General features: G+C 45.8%; 1 protein-coding gene across 1 annotated transcript in view; it reads left to right on the forward strand.

Moving 5' to 3' along the window:
* Positions 1-21,268, forward strand: part of camta1a (calmodulin binding transcription activator 1a) — a gene marked incomplete at both ends in the record, with an annotated part of 259,735 nt that overhangs the window by 219,228 nt on the left and 19,239 nt on the right. The window contains 4 exon segments of the mRNA XM_084552845.1: positions 11,491-11,644; positions 16,124-16,264; positions 16,828-19,142; positions 20,941-21,067. Coding sequence (XP_084408971.1) covers positions 11,491-11,644; positions 16,124-16,264; positions 16,828-19,142; positions 20,941-21,067 — 2,737 coding nt within the window.

Raw genomic sequence — 21,268 nt, forward strand, 5'->3', positions numbered from 1 at the left:
CAGCTAACGTCTCACGCTTTATGTGGCTTTAACAACAGATGGTCATTGTTGTTGAAATCCAACATTATTAGTCAGCTGTGTTACAAAAGTGTGTAAAAACAATTCCTAAAAAATATTATTTTTTAATATCCCCCACAGTATTGTTCAGTTTCAAGTTTGGTATGATACGAACAAATTAATATTTTGCAGCTTCTACCAATCACGAATCAAACTGAATCGAAGTACGAGAGACTTGCCCATTAAGACTTAGCCGTATGATGGCCCACAACAGAAGAAGCCCACATTTCGGGGCCGGCTAGCCAATCTGTTGAAAGCCACTACTCTGTACATGTATGTGTGTGTGTGTGTGTGTGTGTGTATAATCAGACTGTGTTATCCAAGCCAAGCAGCCCTACCCTGGCAGTGCTGAGACTGGGGAGACCCGGTCTCTTTCCAGATTCATCTCTCCAGCTTTGTTTGACTAAGTAGTGCCATGGTGTTGGTGTTGGAGAGGACTGGAGTGGTAACAGCAGCAGCAGCAGCGCAGCGTATGCGTGGGTTGCCTGAGCCAGTGGGGCTTGGCACAGAGAGGCAGCATATGTTCATGGCCAGCTTCCTTCCTCCTCTCCCATCCTTTTCTCTTTCTCTCTCTCTCTCTCTTGTCTCCCTCCTCCGTGACCCCTCCTCCACTTCTTTTGGCTTTGAGCATCCTGGTATCACCTGTGGGAGGCGGCATAGAACAGAGATCAAAGGACACCGGGGATCCCAGTGTCCCCCAAGGACAACCCACCATGTCTCACTAATGCCACAGCCCTTTCTTCTCGCAGAGACGCAGACATACACTCCGCTTTGTAATTTGATCACCTGGCGTATGATCAAAGAGTCTTTGGTGCTGCAGGTAATACGTTATGGCTCTAATGGGACTCTAATGGGTTTATTTTTAATTCCTTTCCGACGCTTGGTCAGTAGCACCTTGACCCATCTCTGCCCTCCATAAACCCTGGCTGTTATCCAAACATGTCAGAAGCAAGCTTTTCCGAATAGTGCCAACTAACCGGTAGATACGGACCGCCATCCTGCTGCACAGCAAAGAGTTAACTGTGTCCCAGAAAGCCCTAACCAGCTGCTTCAGCCTTTCACACCTTCTCTCCTGCTGCCTGCTCTCCTCCTTGCCTCTTGGACCAGTAAATGAACGCTCATTTGCAAGTTAGATAAATCCTTTGAATGTATTATTGATGCAAACAAATTAGCCTGTAGGCCCCAGACAATACCTAATGGAGCCTTGGCTTATGGGTGAGGTAGTTTCCAGCGAGGGCACTGTCGGTGTTCCAGGATTGATGCCTGCTCTTCTGCCCCGTAATTATTTCTCTTACAAATTATTCAGCTGTTCTGATGCAGTTTGGGGTTTAAAGCAGCGCCTCTTATTGCTGCCTATATGATTCCAGGCCTCAACCCAGCCACATTCATTAGTTTATTAAAGCAAAAAGACATGGGCAATTAGATAACTGGGATAAAGCCACCAAAATGAGGGGATGTGTTATTATTATTCAAGTTTATGCATGCTGCTCATAATTCACTGGGGTTTATGTTGGGGTTGCTTTTTCAAGGATATTCTCTTATCTTGTTGTACCCAGACACATGCACACATTTTAACAGCCTTGTATAAGCCTGTTCACGTATTTACAGAGTCTCAAACTGAGTCCCGTTCACAAATATGCATAGAAGCACTGGCAGAATGTGTGTGGCTAAGACAAGCGAAGAGGGGACACATATGGACACACATAGGCACATGCAGAAAAAAGCAAGTGCAACTAATTTATGCTTGCTGGTAATGTAGAGGCAGAGGTTGTAAAAGCATGAGAAGAAAAACTGAGAGAAGGAGATGAGAGAAAGAGAGAACTAGCATACTGTCCTCAGTGATTAGGACCCAGTATTGATCAGAGGAGGTAATGGGAAGGCAGGCTGAGAGGGGGAGGGAGAGAACAGGCCCCAGGGCTCGGACCCCAACTCTCTGGTGGCCTCTGCTCTGTTCCGCTCCTGCAAGCTGGCCAGGGCCATTGGGAGATTCATCAAAGGGCCTTATCCTTCTATCTGTTCCATTTGCACTCACACAAATTCATGTGCATTAAAGCATGTAGACAGGTTCCTCTGGCCTTTGAAAAATGCTCTATTTGATGACATCATTTCCCTTTTTGTTCCGTTGTTAGACGTCGTAAATTAAAGCTGATACGTTATCGTCAGGCTACTGAGAAGAGTCAGAGCTTCCCATTCTTCTAAGTGCAATTGTTTTGTGCAGTGCTAATCACTGGCAATCATTCTTTCCCTTGTCTTTCCCTGACATGGACCTGTCCAATTAATGATTGTAGTCATACCTTTAAGTTTTAAAAGCATGATTGAACCTGCTGTTTTTTGAAAGTTATCATTTCATGTCCACCACTTTCAAACGCATCACAGAGCGAGGATAGAGTCAGTCAAGAATTGAATGTTTTGAGCGTGCCAGCAATCAGGCAACAGATCAAACACAGACACACTCACCACACGGTATCAATCAGCTGGTCATGATGGTCTGTCCATATTCTCCCCCCAGTATTCAGTGTGTGTGGAGGAAGTATTCATTACTCTGTGCTCTCTCAGGGCCAGACCTGTGTTAATGCATTTTCTCCTCTTAGTCTCTTTTTCTCTCCGCCTCTTCTCCCTCTGCCTGCTTTTCAGCTGACTCTGGGCTTTGGCAATCTTATTTGCCTTTCGATCCAGATCAATCTTCATCTTATCTACCGCTCCTGAATCATAAACATTTCATAGGCTCAACCTTGACACTGACAGACATGCAACGGTGAGGGTTTGGAGTGAGGCGTCTGAGGAGGCCAGTTGATGTTGGACTTCAGTCAGTCCGAAGAAAGCGCTGAACTCTGCCAGACACTACAAACCTCCGCCCTGCACAGCTGTCACAGGGTCTCACTACGCTACATTCGCCGCGTTGCACGTGTATGGGTGTGACGGTGCACTCCCATGGGCACGTATATACAGTACATGTCTGGTTTGTATGTGTATATGTGTGTAATGTATTATTCATAAGAAGAAGCATTCATCTCAGTGAGACACCTTCAACAATTTGGAGACGTGGTGTGCTTAACGGCTTAATGTAGTACCTGCAATTTGGCTCTCCTCTGGCTGATTAACACTGGCACTCCAGTCCTCACTGTGCTTTGCCTCACGACGGATTAGGTGTTATAAGAAACATGGCTTCCAAGGGAGTTGATAAATATTACTCCAAATTCACCTGACACTTTCTGATTTGAAAGCCTTTCAGAAAACCCGCTATACTGTTCAATTTCCGTCCCACTCTTCAGTCAGTATCACGTGAAGATTAAAAGAGGTGAACGCTAACCATTTCCATGGCAAAAACAAGAATGACCTTGGATTGCCGTGCCCACAAGTGCCCCACTGTCTGTGTGCGGTTTAATGGGAAGATACACTTTCCTTTTTCTCATTTCCCCTCTGTCTCGGCCGCTCTTTTTTCCCCACCTACATTTTTGCAAAGCAGCAGGTCAAACTTTTACTGTGTGTGTGTATGTGAGCGCTGCCAACAGTAGAGCAGTCAGCAAAGTGCCACCTCAGCACCTGTGTTTTAATGATTAATACCATATTGATGGTCTCAATTAATTTCCTATTACACCACCAGAAGGCTGCGGTCGCTCTGTCTCTGTCACGGCCCTGCACTTGTTTTGGGAAGCCTCTTTGTGGCAGCTGCTGGATGGAGATAGTATGCTTCTCACCAGCTCGCACACACACAGTTTTACAGACAGATGTACCAAACATGCACATAGACAGTCGCACACACGAGTATCTTATGGAAATACACACACACACACACACACACTATTACACGCTGCTTTGCTCCTCACATTTCACACGCTTGCACATAGATAAACAAATATAATGTAACTCTGTCATTTTGTTGAATCATTTTTAAAGGGAACTTTTTGTGTTTTTGTTGCAGTGTTCAGCGATGATCAAAGAGCTCTTTATAGCCTCAGAGCTTCAGCTGGTGAATGTTTTGTAGCGATGTTACAAACCAGTACTCTCACCTGTTTATGTGACTTTGGTAAAGCACGACCCCCTGTGTTTTGCATTTGAACCCGGTGTGATACATGGCAATGCGTTTTAGGCTTAAAGCCTCGGTTCATGCATAAGCCCCTCCCCTGTAGTGTTACATATTTGTAACAGTGTGTAAGCTCCTGATTTATTCCCATGATGATCGCTCTCTGAGCTGGGATTTGACAGCATATTCCCATGACTTTAGAAATCTGTGGACTTGCTCCTTGGATCAACTCGCAGACAACACTGCCCCTGTAGAGAGGCTGGGGAAGTGCGTGTGCGTTTTGTCGATCAGATTGGCAGACCTCTGATTGTGCCTTTTCTCTTTGTCTCTTCATTACCTTTTCATATCCCATTCACAACTTCATATCTGACCACTTCGCACTTCACCCCATAAACCCCTCTATCCCTTTCTAATACGCACTGTTTATCTCAACCTCATTCTTTCATTCTGTCTCACACGCAACCACACGCTCACACACTGTCTTTATTTTTCATTTTTCATGTGGATCCAATACACACCATTGGTTGCTAGGAAACCATTTGAGCATTTTTTTTCCCAGGGGCAGACGTTTGATTACCCATTTGTATGGTGTGTATGTGTGCGCGTAGAGGCCAGTGTGTGTGTCTCCAGAGAGAGGTCTTGCCAAGCCGAGCTCAGGGGCTGCTCCAGTATTCAGCCCAGTAATAATAATGAGCCCCTCACCATGTTTGACAGAGCACACAGGCTCAGCAGTCCTGTGACCATTGCTGCTGTCATTGTGTGATGCGTTTGTGCTGTGAGTACGTATCTACATACAATACGTGTGCATTTATGCTCTAAGAGTTCGTGCTTGGCTGGGTCAGTTTTCTGTTACAACCTCAACAGTTGTTGTTGCTGACAACCAGGGTTATCTATTGTTGTTCAGTGAGCTATTGCGGAGGCAGATAGTGGCCAGGTTGGACTGTCTTGCAGCTGGACACACATCAGTCCTCCCTGTGACTCCCTGTTTAGAAATGCACCAGCACACCCTGCTCCCCCGGCTGCTCCTGTGAAGTCCTGATTCGCTCACAGACACGGGCAGAGGCACATAAATAGTACGTCTTGTCGACTGGCACAGGGAAAAAGACAACACACACAAACAAATCAGACTCAGCCCTGATATGAAAGGCAGCGAGAGCAGACGAGAGAGAGAGCAGGAGAGAGAGAGAGAGAGACGGAGAGGGATGGCATTAGCAGTGTTTCCCTCTCCAAATGAATTGCACTATGCCCTAAGAGGAACAGATGAAAATAAGAGAGCAAGTAACTGGAAAAGACTCAGAGGAAGAATTCAGAGGTTCAGAGGTTATTGTGAGGCAAAGGGAAAAGAAAAGGATCATGAAGAGAGAGCACATAGTTAAGTCCTCCCTGTGTTTGAGAGGGCTCAGTGACTTCCTTTCAATCCTTTTACTCCGGTGTGACTTTGTGTCACCTGGATGGCCACTGAATATCAGGATCAGAGCCACGGGCTCTGCCAAGACAGCCGGATGGGCTCCTGATGGCCCTTTCTCTGCTTTCCCTTGGGCAGCAAGGCTTTTTCACTTGGGACCACCACAACTAATGGAGAGGGTAGTGTGTGCTGTAAGGGCCTTAGGAAGAATAAGTAGGCTGTAAACTCTGAGTTGAGTTGTGGCAGCTAAAGGGGCTTCAGTGCCTCACTGCCCGGCTTACCGCCTGACTTACTGCCTGCCTGCTTGGCATCTGGAAGGCTCCTCCATATTCAGCCTCTGAATGCTGGCCTTTTGCACTTTTATTGTAATGCATGCAGACGCTTGGCACAGCAACAAACACACTCCACCTTTTACTCTGGTGCACTGCACAAATAAAATATTTCAAAGCGGGGAGGAGCCACACACACAAAAATAGTGGAGCACTTTCTTGCAGACTCACTCACAGACACGTAGGATTGCAAAATGCACTCACATATCTGCACAATTACACACAAAAGTGCACACACGCACCCACCCACCCACACACACACAGACTCGCATTCCCCCACCCAGAGTGAAGCAGTTCTGCCCCTCTAAGCTGAGTTATTTAAAGCCCCGCTCTCAACTCCATCGGAGTGATTATGTGCTACTGAATTAAACATCACAGGCCTCAGCCCCTGGCTTCCTCTGAAACACGCTCAAACATGCTGGCCTCTTCCTGTTCCTCAAAAGTTCCAAGTGCTGCCTTTCATATCTTCCAGCCAGTACACTAGGTAGTGGAGGTAAAGAGGTGGAGTATGGATCTTCTCTAAATCAGGGTCTCCTGCTGTGCCCCCTGCTTTGCAGTTCCTCTGACAAACCTTGGACAGAGGCAACTGAGGCAGCACATTAAGAAACCTCCTGTAAACTGGCTCTTACCCCGGGATTGATACCCACCCCAGGCGTCACTTTAGCTTGGCGCTCAGGCAGTGTTGGTGGAGAGCTTGATGCAGTGGAGGGTGAACTGTTGCAGTTAAGTTGAGCGTTTACTCCAGACACCCCAATTAGGTTGTCTGTATTCTAAACTGGGAACATTTAAACAAAGAGTTTGTCATAGACGACCCAGAGAGGAGCGGGTTCAGATAGGGGTCTGCTCCGCTATCTCGACAGGAGCTTCAGGCTGTTTGCTGCCTTTTTGGGAGGGTTTGACGTGGTGTTTTGTTTACCTCGCAGTGTGTGCGCGCGCGCGTGTGTGTGGGCTCATGTACAGCATGTGCATGTCTGTGCTTCTGTGTGCAAGGCACCAGTCAGCCACCCCCACATTTCAAAACACACCCTTTAGCAGTGAGCGTTAAAGGTTCAAAACAAAAGGAAGAAGTCTTACAACTTATGGAGGTGAACGTGCAGCACCACAGAGGCAGTTGACCTTGAAATGAGCAGTGGTGTTTGGGGACATACAGGGGAGGGCAATGTTTAAGACTGCAACCTCAGTGCCAGAGGCCAGGAGGCTGCCTAATGACTGGCACCTCATGCTATCCATCACCATGCCACTGCCAGGGCAACTACCCCCGCATAGCCAAATAAGCAGGACCTCAATCACCCCTCGTACCTATTGAATAGACCATAAGCACACGGTGCAAAACACATATGTAGAGTTTAAAGTTGCATAGGAAACTGCACAGCCACGTGTGAAAATGCACACAAAGATTCCAGTATGCACTGCACACACAGACGTCATGAATATGCAGCCAGTGCCCTCAGACTCACACTCACAGCTCATTGCGCTCATTCTGCATGCATACTGATGTATATACACCAACTAACATACAGAAATCTGCCTCTAGACACTCATTCACATACTATTTATAATTTAATGTAGGCTGACTAAAATACAAAAGGCTAAGATAAATTCATGAAAAAAAAAAAAAAAACACCAATGTACGCCCTCCCCTCTCTATTTATGCCTTGATGCTGAATGTTTGTGACAAAACAATTGGCTGCTCCTGCTTTCAAGATATTTTGCATTGAAATGGAGATCCCTGAAGCCTACTAGTTCAGTTCTCCCATGAAGAACTGTCTCATTTCTTTCCTCCTTTGCTTATTTTCTCCATTCCTTCCACAGAGTGAAAGTGGAAGGGGAAATGGGAAAAGCCCCCATACCTGAGCCGCTGTCTGCTGTGTAGTCTCCTCCGGTGTGACAGGCTTTGAAGCCCCCCACTCCCCAGTTGGGGTTATTTTATCAGAGTGGAGCAGGGTTTCCCCCATTACTCCCTGCCTCATCCACGTTCCACGAAGCATCCCCTCTCAATTAAGATCCTTTCATGCTAATGGTGTTCTTATCGCTCCTGTGCACGAGTTATGAAAGCGAGGCCTACTACGGTAAAGAACAATCACGGAGCAGAGCTGCCTGAATAACAATATAAGAGATGTCCTTCTTTCAGTCTCGCTGTCGTTCCATGTATTTTATTTCAAAATCTGCCTCTTCCCCCTGCCTTTTCTGGCTCTTAATGAGCTATGCTGGATTGTCGGAGTAGCAGCTACACGGAGGAGTTTCAAGAGAGTGGCAGATTTGTGGCCGGTTCACAGAGACATAACGAGAGAGTGGACACTTTACTTGAACACTCACACCAGATTTCACCAATAGATGTGCTTTGTACCAAAGTCTCAGTTCGTTATATCTCAGCTGCAGTTCAACACGCACATTCACCATCACACATTCAGCGCAGAGTAGAAGGTCATTGTATCCGTCTCCACCGACATCTAACTCTGTCTGTGCCCTTGGGTCCATTAGCGAATCTCCCTCTCTTTCTCTTCCTTCTTGTCTTTTGGAGTAGAACAGGGTGTATGACTTCAGGACGAGGTAGGCAGTCACTGAGAGATCGTAGGAGCACTGGCTGCCTCAAAGTGCGTGGGTGCCAGATAAACCTGTTGCCTGGCTACAACAGCACCTTTATCCTTCGGTTGCGATGGCGATGTCTTGCATATTGCATATGCACATGTGTGCTAATGCGTGTGCGTTTGAGTGTTTGCACACCACCTTTTTCATGTGTCTCGTGCGTTATGTATTAACGAACATGTGCGTGTGTATGACTGTTGATATTTCATGTGAATGCATAGTTTTGTGTCTTAGCGTATTTCTGTGTATTTGTGAGAGAGACTGGTGGAAGGAGGAGCAGGAAGGCGCTCCACCACCCACTCAGCAGGCCTTCCGCCCCCATGGCTGACTCCCCAAGACTCTGCTAGTAATTATCTCAACATCTATCCATCTGTTCTAGGGAGGCGCAGTAAACATTAACACAACACAGCAACATCCAAATGCTGGCTGGAGACACGCTACATTTTCTGCATACATGATGCAGTCACGCTTTTAACACATGTGAATTGCTGGCACACATGCTGGCAAGCAATGACATGATCGCATACAAAATAATATCATATAAACACATATGCAGAACCATGCATAAATGTTTGAGCTTGTTGTCTCCTGCTGCGGAATTAATTTGGTACACACTCCATGATGGCACTGTGTGATGGATAAGAATCCAAAGGGCCGAAAATCTTTTCACGACCATATGCACACCACAGGTTCCTGCAACTGTATCCCAGTCGTCCCTTCCACTGCGGAAGCGAGGCTGGATAGCTGCCCTGAGACCCGCATGGGAAATGAGAGAAAAAACAACCAAAAGACTACATTACACAATTAATCAATAACTTAATGAGATCTAATTTTCTCTAGAAAAGACTATCCAGGCAAAAAGTTCCCCCTCAGCCTTTTCCCTTTACTCCTGGAGAACCAACTCCTGATATTACACTGTGGAAAAGAAAGCAGCCAGCAGGAAATTAAATTAAATTACCATCCTGATAGATTTATGTGACGCTGTACATTTTCATTGTGTTGTTTTCGTCCGAAAGTGGAGGTAGGTCTGAGTTGGGAGAGTTAAACATGTTGTAAAGTAAGAGGAGAGAAGGGAGCAAAACAAGAGTGGAGAAAGAGAGTGAAAGTTCCAGACCTTCTCCGCCTCTGGCTCTCCCCATAGTTTCAGATAGCAGTTTCTTAATAGCGAAGCACAGCAACACGAGGATTACTTGTTTTTGGATCAGATGTACGATGCCACATGGTATCCCTTTTGCAGCTTTTGCTGTGTACGTGCGTATTTATGCAGCTTTGTGTGAAAAAGTAGGAAACAGGTGGGAGTGTGGGTGTTGCAAGGAGGAGACTGTGCGTATTCACGTGTATGGTTATTTTCATCTAACCCTTGTGCGTCCTTTGAGTGTGTGTGCGTGTGTGTCTGTTACACTATGCTCATCCTGTACGTGTGTGGCTGTGCCTATGTGTTTGGCCACACTTTTGCGTGCGCTGTGTGTCTTTGCATATTCACTCTCATCTGCACCCATACATCCACATTCATTTATGTGCGCTCATAAGTGAATGAAGCTGTCTGCATTCTGTGCGCTCATTCCAAGTAAAGATGGAGGGCATCTCTTAGCTATTGACACAGCTGGTGATGCCATCTGGGGGCATCACACACAGCCTGTACCATCTCCATCAGAGCAGGCCTGCCGTCGTCACCCAGTGTCCGTAGTGATGACAGGGGACAAGGAAAGCAGAGAGATAACACGCTGCAATGTCCAGCTCCAGCTTCTGGTACACATGGCGAGGGGAAGGTCATCTGTCTTCCTGCGATTGTTTTTTACGTACTACAGCGCTATGACTGCCCAGACACATCAGAGATGGCCGTAGCTGTTTGGATGTTTGTGATGCTTTTACGAAAGTAATTCTTTCTGTGTATCTCTGTGCCCCCCAACCACACCCCTGTCTGATGTAGTGGGGAGTGGGGGTGGGGGGGTGCAGATTAATGGTACACACTGAGAGGGAGCACAGACCTTACAGTAGCGGCACTTTGATTTATTTGCCACTTAGTACTGATGAAGCTTCAAACTGCAGTCACACGTACATGTTGTCACAGCATTTTTCTCTATCAAAGTCTTGGTTTGTTCATTCTCTCATCTTGTTTATCTGCGCGCGCACACGTGTAGGTGTGGTTTTTTTGTGTCATACATAAGAAATGTAATTTCCTTTTGTTTTCAGCAACACAGCTGAAGTATTAATTTCCAGATTTCCAAGAAAAATCTTAGACCACGTCCTGTATACATCCTTATATTCGGCTGTGTGTGTGTGTCACTTTTAGTCAGAGTGCCGTTTATTTGCATCCCGTGTGTCAGTGTAGCAACATCGTGCTGTATTTGTGCGTTCAATCTGTTAGCTTAGTGGCAGTCAGATGTTTATAGTAAATTGGAAGTGATAAGGACTAAAACAGGAACATGCGTTGTGTGAGTGCCTAGTAATCAAAGCTTTTCATCAGCACAGAAGTGAATTGATGTTATTCACACCTGCACAGCGTTCCTTTAAACGCTACCTATTTTTCATAAACTGTCAATTTGGAGAATTTGCAGAGGTAACCCTGTAACAATTTTGCAGGCGGAAAATTATTGAGTTTTGACTTGGTAAATACAGGCAGAGTTAATTGAGGGCATCATCGCACCATGTGGGAGGACTTGACAAAATGCCATAAGTGTGTTACATGAGCACACATTGTAATTAGCACACATATGCACATATAAATACACACATAAATGAGCACACACTCCAGGGTACACATCCAATCACGCACACATTTGGAGATACAGAGATACAGACACATAATGAGTGAGATTATTGCCGATTTCTGATCCCAGATTTGTTCTTCTGTCTGGCTGTGTTTTGGGTTGTGCATTTCCTCTTCTGTTCTTGGGCTCTGTTGTCTGTGTGAGCGTTACCAGTGTTTCTAATTCAGCCATATTCCCTTCCCAACTCGCACATCCGAGCCAATGTACTTGTTACTACCACTCTGTGCTGTTATATCGTCAAGAAACTACGCTACAGGCTAGCCGTAATGACATCTCGTCTAACCTCACACACACACTCGCTCTCTGTTTTCCCTACAGAACCCTGATATTGTGCTCGTCCACTATTTGAATGTTCCAGCCATTGAGGATTGTGGCAAACCATGTGGACCGATCCTGTGCTCCATCAATACGGACAAGAAAGAGTGGGCCAAGTGGACCAAGGAGGAGCTGATTGGTCAACTCAAGCCCATGTGTGAGTATTTGAATAATCTTATTCAGAATTATGCATTCATCACTTCTTGTCACTCCAGTCTCAGCCTTTATTCATAATCTTTAGTATGAGCAACGGCTGTCACCGCTAGCAAGGCCTTAATATAGTCTACATACATGCATACATTCATACATACATACATACATTCATACTGTACATGCATACATACATACTTAGATGCATGGAGAGACTAATCATACTGTCGGTTGTTGTTGTCTGAGGGTTTATTGCCCATTCCTATTTGCTCATAGCTGGTACACTAAGTGCCCTCAGCACATCACTCAGAGAATCATGGTCTATGAGTGTGTGTTCAACCTGGAGCCGTCTGGTACTTCCAGGTCAAAGTTCGTCTCTTCCCCTAGACCTCTGGCACCACTCTGGCCAGACTGAGAATCTGCCTCCCCTTTGGCCCATGGAGGCCGTCAAGGCAGAGGAGGGCAGCAAGCTGGTTATTGATTCATGTTAGTGCGTGGGAGAAAGAATGTCTGACTCACCAGAAATCCCCTTCCACCCCTCCTCCGGCTCTATCTGTCTCCTCCCCTTCAATGGATTGATCCCTGTTGTTATCAGCTTTGCTAATGCTCCGCGCGTTGCACTACGTGTTTGATTGAGGTTATGTTCTAGGAAATAAAAAAAAAAATATTTTTTTGTCTGATGATGATAATGGCCAAAGTGGGACCTTTGAAAGGGTCATTGAAAAACTTTCAGAGCTGTTAAGATACCCTTAACAACCAGACTGTGATTCAGGTGTGTCTGGCAGAGGCCGGCAGAGCTGTGACTGATATTCCGACCGCCAATTATTGGTGTTGTGGCCAGGTAAAGAGGAAGATGTCAGCAGCTTCACAAGCGCACACACACACACACATACACACATGCCGGCTGCATACTAAATTGGCAGTCCAAGCCATCATCATTGAGGACTAGGCTATATTGTTACCCTCCTCACTGCATTAGTTTTAGGACATTTTAACATAAAGCCTTACCTCAGGACAGCCACGGAGCAACAACTGCCTACTGTATTCATTACATCTGTGGCTTAATGTAAAAATCAAGCACCATTTCCAGTAATGCGTAAAGTCATTAACTTTGGGAGTTGTTGGGACAAAGAGGGTGAATGTGAGATGCCTTCTAGCTGCCAGACTACATGAGGGGGCTACATAAAGAGAAAAAAAAAAAAAAAAAAATCCCTCTCCTGCTTTCTGTCTGTGCTTTCTGTCTTCTCCTCTCTATCACTCTCTCTTTCTCCTGGAGCATCTGGCATGTCCACATGGCCTCTATGAAAGAGCAACATTGCCATCTAGTGGTTGTGTGAGATTGCAACCCTCATCTCAGTGTAGGGAAAGACTGGCTGTGAAGTCGTGCTGTATTAACCATGCTTTACTTAAATTATATATTAGCTCTGAACATGGAGTGCATTTTGCCAGACTGACCTGTATTCATGGAAAATGATATGTGCATCTAATGGAAGATTTTTACATTGAATATGTGTGAAGTGCTATGGATTCTTTTTTGTACATAGCAGAACTTTCAACATTCCTCTGATGTTGTATAGATAAAATAGCAGGGAAAAAAATAGTTCTCTCTTTATCAGGACTATGACAAACCAAACTTCTTTCCAACTAGTTTGAGATCTGAAAGCAGAACGCGTGAGTGTACAGTATTGTGCAGTATGTTTGAGACACATGTATGGTCATGTGTGGCTGTATGTGTCACCATATAATGACAAGGTTTCGTATTTCATGAGATGATTCTTATCAGCACACCATTAGTTTAATGTCAGATTGTTGTTTTTCAAAGCACTGTCAGCTTTTGCGTTATATAATTGCCCTCTTTTGTCTCGTTCTTCCTTGTTGTTATTCCTTTCACAATATTTCGCTGCACAAACCATTTGACACCTCTAATGATACAGAAAAAAAAAACAAGGAAAGGAAAAATGTGGATTTTATGGATTAGCTGAGCTTTTTCTGTCTCATAAATCCACACACCCTCGTCCTCTCAGTCAAAAATTCACACATGCACGGATGCTTACACACAGTAGTTCAAACACGAGCCCTGCAAAACATGGCCTTGTCTGACCTCGTCATCCTTAACGCCCTGCGGTGTTTGATGAGAAAGAGAAGAAGCAAGGGGCTAAGAGAGTGGCATCACCACTCAGTCACGCTACAGTTCCATAGACAAGGCAGCCAGCTTGATTCACTCTTTTGGTCTAATGCAATAAACACGCAGAGCTCCACAGCTATGCCCCTAGCCTGCTGACAGATAGTGCATGAGCAGCTTTAACAAACACTCAGACAGACAGAAGGCTTGTCTCCAGGCTTAGCAGACAGGGACAGAGAAGAGCATGCCAGGGCAAGACAGACAGGCTTGGCCATCATGTACAGTACTGTACTCCACTGTCCCTTATAGTGTCCAGTGGTGCAGAGGCGACCAGGTTGGATGTGCCCTACAGACCAGCTGTGTTTGTCATTAGGACTGCGTGATGCTGCAGAAGAATGCAATCATTAGAATGATCTTATGACGAGGTTGCTGTTTGGTGCCTCCACTGTTGCTGCCACCGGGATTAAACCTAGTAGCACTGCTCCTGTCATGTCTGCTTTAGAATATAACCCTCAGTGATAAGAGCAGACAGGCAGACACGGTGGTAACTGTACGTCAACAACCCAGAGCCTCCAGGGGTGACACTCGTCTAGATGAAGAGGGCTGTGGCAATCTGGCATGAGGGATCAGGGCAGAGTGGAGACAAGATTGTTTGGACAAATAGGCATGGCACTGCATGGTGGATGTAAGTCGTTGCATTAGCCTTTCACTCTTGCTCTGTCAACCTCTCTGAGTCAGATCAGAAGAACGGACTTTATTCAGGCCTGCAGCCTTCCTGCTGGCTCTGTCACGAAGGGGGATTCATGACAGCATTTTTAGTATGCCGATGGCCCCATTATCTCTTTGTTAGTAATAATAGCATCATCTCATTTGTACTGTTTGCAGTACACACTGTCGGGAGGTTAATGGTGACTCAAGCCTGGTTAATGGAATCCCCAGACAGACACAATTATTTGTGCAGTAATTATAATGACATTAGATGAAACTGCCCTGTCACATTTGGTGTCCAATCTTTTTTTTCCCCCTCTCACTCATTGTAGATTAATGGCTGAATAAATCTGACTTTATAATAATACGTGAAAGTGATTCCTGTTTATGTTTCTATTACCTGCCGCAATGGCTTGTCTGTGGAGCGTATGATCTTCGCTCGATCACAGCGGCTCTACTGACATCTGCTGGTGACAAACCTGTTATCTGCCAAAGGATCTTAAAGCTTTCAAGTTAGATTCTCATCACAGTCATCCGGTCATGTTTCCCAGCTTTTTTCTCTTTGGTGTAACTAGCTCAGTCTTTAATCTGCATTACCCTCACCCTCGTATAGTGCTTCCATCTCCTTTTATTTCAAGTGCAAAGAGACGTGCACTGATCAAATTCTTGCTGTTTTTCATATGTGCTCTACGCCTCACGCTCTTAATATATCTCTCTCTTGCATATTTAACCAAAGGAGGTACTGAAGTGTAGGGAACTTGAATTGAAGCTGGCTTGATTTTGTTTGATAGTCTAAATATGCTTTACTTCTGAAATATTGCCTTTTTTCCTGGTTGAGAGCCTGAGCGCTGCAGCACTCAGTGGTGTCTCCTACCACCTTACAGCCACTAAAACCACTATCTGTCTCATCAGAAGTGGTGGCTGCTTGACAAGTGGCGCGATGAAAAGTATTAGGGGGTGCTAGCGAGGTGTGACTGAGGCAGGGAGTGGAGCTTTACAGGAGAAAGGCTCTCTCTCTCTCTTTCCCTCGGTGCAGCAGCAGATTCAGCAGCAGCGGCTGATGAGGTGATGTTCCTCCCCAGAGGCTTTTCCTGTCAGAACAGAGTCATAGGTCGGGGTGAGGGTGGAGGGTGGAAAGATTGAGCTTGCTGTCACCTTCATCAGCATTCGCCGAGGCGACGCCACAGAGCAGAAACAAACACTGACACATGGGAGGGAAAGGGGCACAACAGAGATGAGTAGTTCAGTTCAGAAGGCCTGGCATTGCAGTGAAGGGATACTGGACTATGGAAGGAAACCAGGCACAAAGGAAAAATGTTCACACCTATTTCAGTGTAAGGGAAAAGACGTAATACAGTGTCTGGGGACCAAGCGTCATCAGTGCAAGTATAAAAATAAAAGTAATGGCACTTATATTCTGCTAATGAAAATACAATACTGAAGGATTGAGTGGATTGTTTATTTCCCTTCTAAGAAAACCGGACATAAGATTTTTTTTTTTCTGCTTTGCCATGGACATTTTAGAGAGGTGTCCAGTGAGCTGGATGAGGGATTCTGGTAGGTAGATAGGGAATGCAGAGGGTGGGGCGGGGGGCTGGCGTGGCTGGTGGTCTGTTGGGCTGGCTGACATCTCTGTCTCCTCCTCTCTCCCGGCAGTTCATGGCATCAAGTGGACTTGCAGCAATGGGAACAGCAGCTCTGGCTTCTCAGTGGAGCAGCTAGTGCAACAGATTCTGGACAGCCACCAAACTAAGCCACCTCCCCGGACTCACAACTGCCTCTGCACAGGCACCCTGGGTAAGGGCTAGTGGGTGGGAAGGTGTCTGTTCTCAAGAGAGTACTGGAAAATTCACAAAGAGAAGTGAAAAGGCTATAAAGATACTGCTCAGTATGGTGGATCACACATGGTGATGGAGGTATTTTACCGGCAGGTGATTCATAATTATGTCAAGTGTTTGTTTTTTTGTTTTTTTGTTTTTTTTACTGAAATCTATGTCAGGAAAACATTATGCTAATATTTTTTTTCACCAGGCTTGTCCTCAGAAAGAGAATGTAGAGAGAAAAGTTTTACTAATTATGGTATATTGAATAATTAAATCTAAATAACACCCATCTTATGTCTTACTAACAAGCCATGCAAACATATTCATACATACTCACTTGTATGTTGTATAGCTACAGAAGGTCTAGTTCTATAACAGTGAGGAGAAATTTGTCCTTCACAAACATTTGAACACATAAACAAACAGATAATAACAAACTGAAAAGAACATGGAAATCAATAAAATCGTTTTGCTCTTCTGTGTTCCACTTGCCCAACCAAATCCACAACCTCTTTTATTCTGTTTGCCCTCATATAGGTGCGGGGAGCAGTGTGCACCATAAATGCAACAGCGCCAAACACCGCATCATCTCCCCTAAAGTGGACCCCCGCTCAGGCGGCTACAGCAGTGCCCACTCTGAGGTGCAGAACAACGATGTGTCGGAGGGGAAGACCGAGCACAGTGCCCATGGTGGAGGCAAAAGCTCCGGGGGAGGTGGTGGAGGGGGCAGCACCAGGGAGAAACGCAATGGCAAAGTCCACAAGCCTGTCCTGTTGCACCAAAACAGCACAGAGGTGTCATCCACCAACCAAGTCGAGGTCCCCGACACCACACAGAACTCCCCAGTCTCCATCAGCAGCGGCCTCAACAGCGACCCGGACATGGCTGATAGCCCAGTGGTGACGGGGATGAGCCATGTGGCCTCTGTCATGTCTGGCCTGTCCCAGAGTGTCTTTATGTCTGAGGTCACCGGAGACCCTGTCTACAGCATGTCTCCTACTGGGGGACCCAACACTCACCTGATGGGTGCAGATGCCACTTCACAGGGCTTGGTGTTGTCCGTGACCTCTGATCGTCACAAATTTGCCTTCCCCAGTGGAGGAGTGGGGGAACCTGGGACTACCACTGCAGGAGACAGTCTGTCCATGCTGTCTTCAGCTGGGGTGTCCGAGGAACTGGTGCTTTCCAGCAGTCTGGACTCTGGAACCATCAAGATACCAGAAACCAACATGAACTTTGATCCCGACTGCTTCCTGAACAACCCCAAACAGGGCCAGACCTATGGAGGGAGTGCAATGAAAACAGAGGGCAACTCTTCCTCTTCCTCCTCTTCTGGTGGCAGCAGTAGCACCAATGGCAATCTACAGCGCTCCCCTCCTATGTCAGACAATGGCTATACCTTCAGCTCAGCTCTGGTGAAGAACATCAAGACTGAAGACACATCCTTTGAGCAGCAGCTGGCCAAGGAGAGTGGCTACCAGGTGGGGGCAGTAGTAAATTGTGCCAGTGGGGTTTCTGTGTCATCTGGTGCTGGTTCAAGCCAAGGCAACCTTAGTCTGACAGCAGCCGGCTCCCTTCTCCCTTCTGGTGGGGGTCTGAGTCCCAGCACTACCTTGGAGCAGATGGATTTTAGTGCCATTGATGCCAAGCAAGACTATACTTCCAGTGCTACAGCAGTGAGCTATGGCCAGACCATGTCCAGCCCACACATGCAACACCAGAATCGTTCACCCAGCTTTTTTCTCCAAGATGCATCACAGAACGGCCAGACTCAGCAGGGGAGGCCCAGCATGGGCCAGAAAACACATATGATGGAGCACAATTCCCATGACTCTGGAGCTTACATGGGGCTACAGGTGGTGAAAACAGACTCACCTGGCAGCAATGGCCACCTTCATCACCACCATCAGGCCCATCAAACCCAGCACAGGGCCAACTGTAATGGAGGCTCACCCTCAGAAGGGCCTGCCCAAGCGAGCTCTCTTCAACTGCTACAGTACCAGGGAACCTTCCCTGGGTTGGGGACTGAACATGAGGAGGTAGTTGGTCTAGAGCAGTCAGGCAGCGTGAGTTCAGGTCAGACTGGAGCCACGGAAAATGGAGCTGAGAATATGCTTAAGCCAGGAGATCACATTCAAGCCTGTGGGGCAGGAAATGGTGAGGGAGGAGGAGCAGAGCACTACCTGCAACAGGCCTCAGATGGTGGCGGAGGAGGAGCAGGAGGTGCAGGTGAAGGGGTAGCAATTCATAATGGAAACAACAGTAGTGATGGCAGCAACCGCACCCAGCAGCAACAGCAGCTGCAGCCTCTCCTTCAAGGCACAAGCATGGTCCAGGGACTGTATAACGCTGTTGGAGCCCACCAAGGCCTGAGCGGAGGTGCTAGCAATGGTGGAGCAGGAGGGACAGGCATGGAGATCAACCTGGATCACTTTGACATCTCTTTTGGAAACCAATTCTCTGACCTCATTAATGACTTCATCTCAGTGGACGGCAGTGGGGCTGCCATGTCAGCTGGAGGGGGCCTATATGCACACCAGCTAGTTACATCTCACAATTCTGATAATCAGAACACAGCTGGTGGGGCCCCACAGCAGGGCCAGGAAGATGGAGGGGCCAGGGGCTCCGGCTACAGCCCCTCAGAGCTCTGCCTTCAACCCTGCTGCAGCCCCCAGTCTCTAAGTGGAGGGGCCGGAGCAGGAGGAAACGCTGGAGAGGCAGGCTCATTGTCCTACATGAATGTAGCAGAGGTGGTTTCTGCAGCTGTGGCCCAGGGGGCTCTGGGGATGCTTCAGGCCACAGGCCGGCTCTTCATGGTCACGGACTACTCCCCTGAGTGGTCCTATCCTGAGGTGAGTGTCAGGGTCTCTCTTTTTTTTCATAGTGTTTTGGGGTTTGGGGCCACCATTTGTTTGTTCACAACATTTTATGCAGTAATTGCCGAGGTGTTGGTCACAAGGACAAGAGTCACTTCCTCATTTCAATTGAGAGCAGTCCAACATGCTTTAAATCAGTTGTATCTAGTCCATAATCGCAGCTGTGGTCAGATCTCATTTATGTGGAGGGGTCAGACATGTTCCACCCAGTTTTTAAAAATCCGAATTTGTCCCTTTACCGTTTACAGTTTCATTGACTCACTGAAACCTCCTGGCTGCCTTCTTACTTTTTAGCTGCCTTAATCCAGATGACAGAAGCTCTGACTCAAGAAAAATGTGGATAACTCATCCTGGTTTCTGTCAGTTATTACTTTCTGCTCACAGCAATAAGCTTTACAAGCAAGCTCTTCTTTCGCTTTTTACCCCTGGTTTCCCTTCTCAAGCTACATACATATAGGCTGAAATACCATTTAACTAATTCTATCACTAGAGCTTTCTGGAGCTGGACACATTTGTATGGGCCTGAAAAATATGCTGTGATTATGCTGTCATAAGACCAGTGTTCTTTTTAGTAAAGACCACTAGGACATTATTATAAAGTGGAGTATGCCCCTATCAGTGTAACTAATTATTATATTTAATTATTATATATAATCAATTCCATCATCATTCAAAACCAGTTATATAAATGTGCATAAAATGCAGGCCGTAGCTTTCCCATAGAACTTTTGACTTTAACGTGTCCGTCCACTTCTGAAATCATTACTGCCTGTGCACTGCATGAGTAAAAGTATCAAAACCCTGCACTGAGACTTCTGATCTTTTCTGAACAGGGAATAAGAGAGACTGATAAGAGATATCTTCATACAGATAGATTTAGATCCATTTCAGAAATGCTTTTATTAAGTAGAGTTTAAGTAGAGCATTTTAGAGAGTGATTTGATGTCAATTTCATTTTTTTTTTAATCATGAAATTGTCCTCATTGGAATTATACCTTCGATTATTTACTGGAGGTATGTTTAGATTTAAACAGCCACTACTGAAACGGTGTGAAAGTTTGATATTAAATATATGTGTTTCTACTACTGCTGCAACACTGCAAATTTCCCCACTGTGGGATAAATGAAGGATTATCTTAACTTAAATCCACGCATCCCAAAAATCTAAAGCAGTAAATGAGTGAATATTTTATTGATGTAAAATATTATTCATGTATAGTTTGTAGGTATTAATTAAATAAAAACTTCAGATATGAAAGGATAATTTTTCTATTGTTGCAGAGTCAGCAGTCAGATAAGCAAGACAAAGTGTTTACAAATGAACACTGTGTTAGTGCTCAGGATTGACCATTACACTGGTCTACTATGCATTAGTGTTGTTATGGCTTTCAATAAATAGGTCTGGGAGAGAAAAACATCTCGTATCGGATAAATGTTTGAAATTCAGATGAGAGAATTTCCCCTTTTCACTCCTTGGCTTTGTAATATCATGTTAACCGTAATGCCCCCCTTCAGCCAGTGGGGGGCAGCACTACATTTAAAGTCTGTGTTGTCTTTTTATAGTGATGGCTTTAGTGAAGTAATGTTGTTCATCCACAAGATGGCAGCAGAGATCCGTGTAAGGCATTAAGGCAGAAGTTCACTCTACCTTGGTGTCATTTTTATCTTCTCACTCTAGGTGGCAGGATAACAATACATTCTGTAACCAGGAGTCCTTAACACTTGAACTGGTAGATGTGTTTTGAGTATGTTCAATCGATGTTCTGTTTGTCAGGGTGGTGTTAAGGTGCTGATCACTGGGCCTTGGCAAGAGGCCAACTCGAACTACAGCTGTTTGTTTGACCAGATCTCAGTCCCAGCCTCTCTCATCCAACCAGGGGTGCTGCGGTGCTACTGCCCAGGTACACAGGGGATGTTTCACTCTCACATGAACCATCAGTGAACTGAGCAGTAGCTATTACATTATTCTTTACGATCCGTTACATTTTTCATCTTTTTCTGTGGGGGCTGTGATACTGGGTTTTGTGTTTATTAAAAGAATAATATGTATAAATTTACATTTCGTTTACTTATTTGAAGTAATAATCCGTAGGCTGATATTA

Source organism: Chelon labrosus (assembly GCF_963514085.1).
Source record: "Chelon labrosus genome assembly, chromosome: 10".
Taxonomy (NCBI): Eukaryota; Metazoa; Chordata; class Actinopteri; order Mugiliformes; family Mugilidae; genus Chelon; species Chelon labrosus.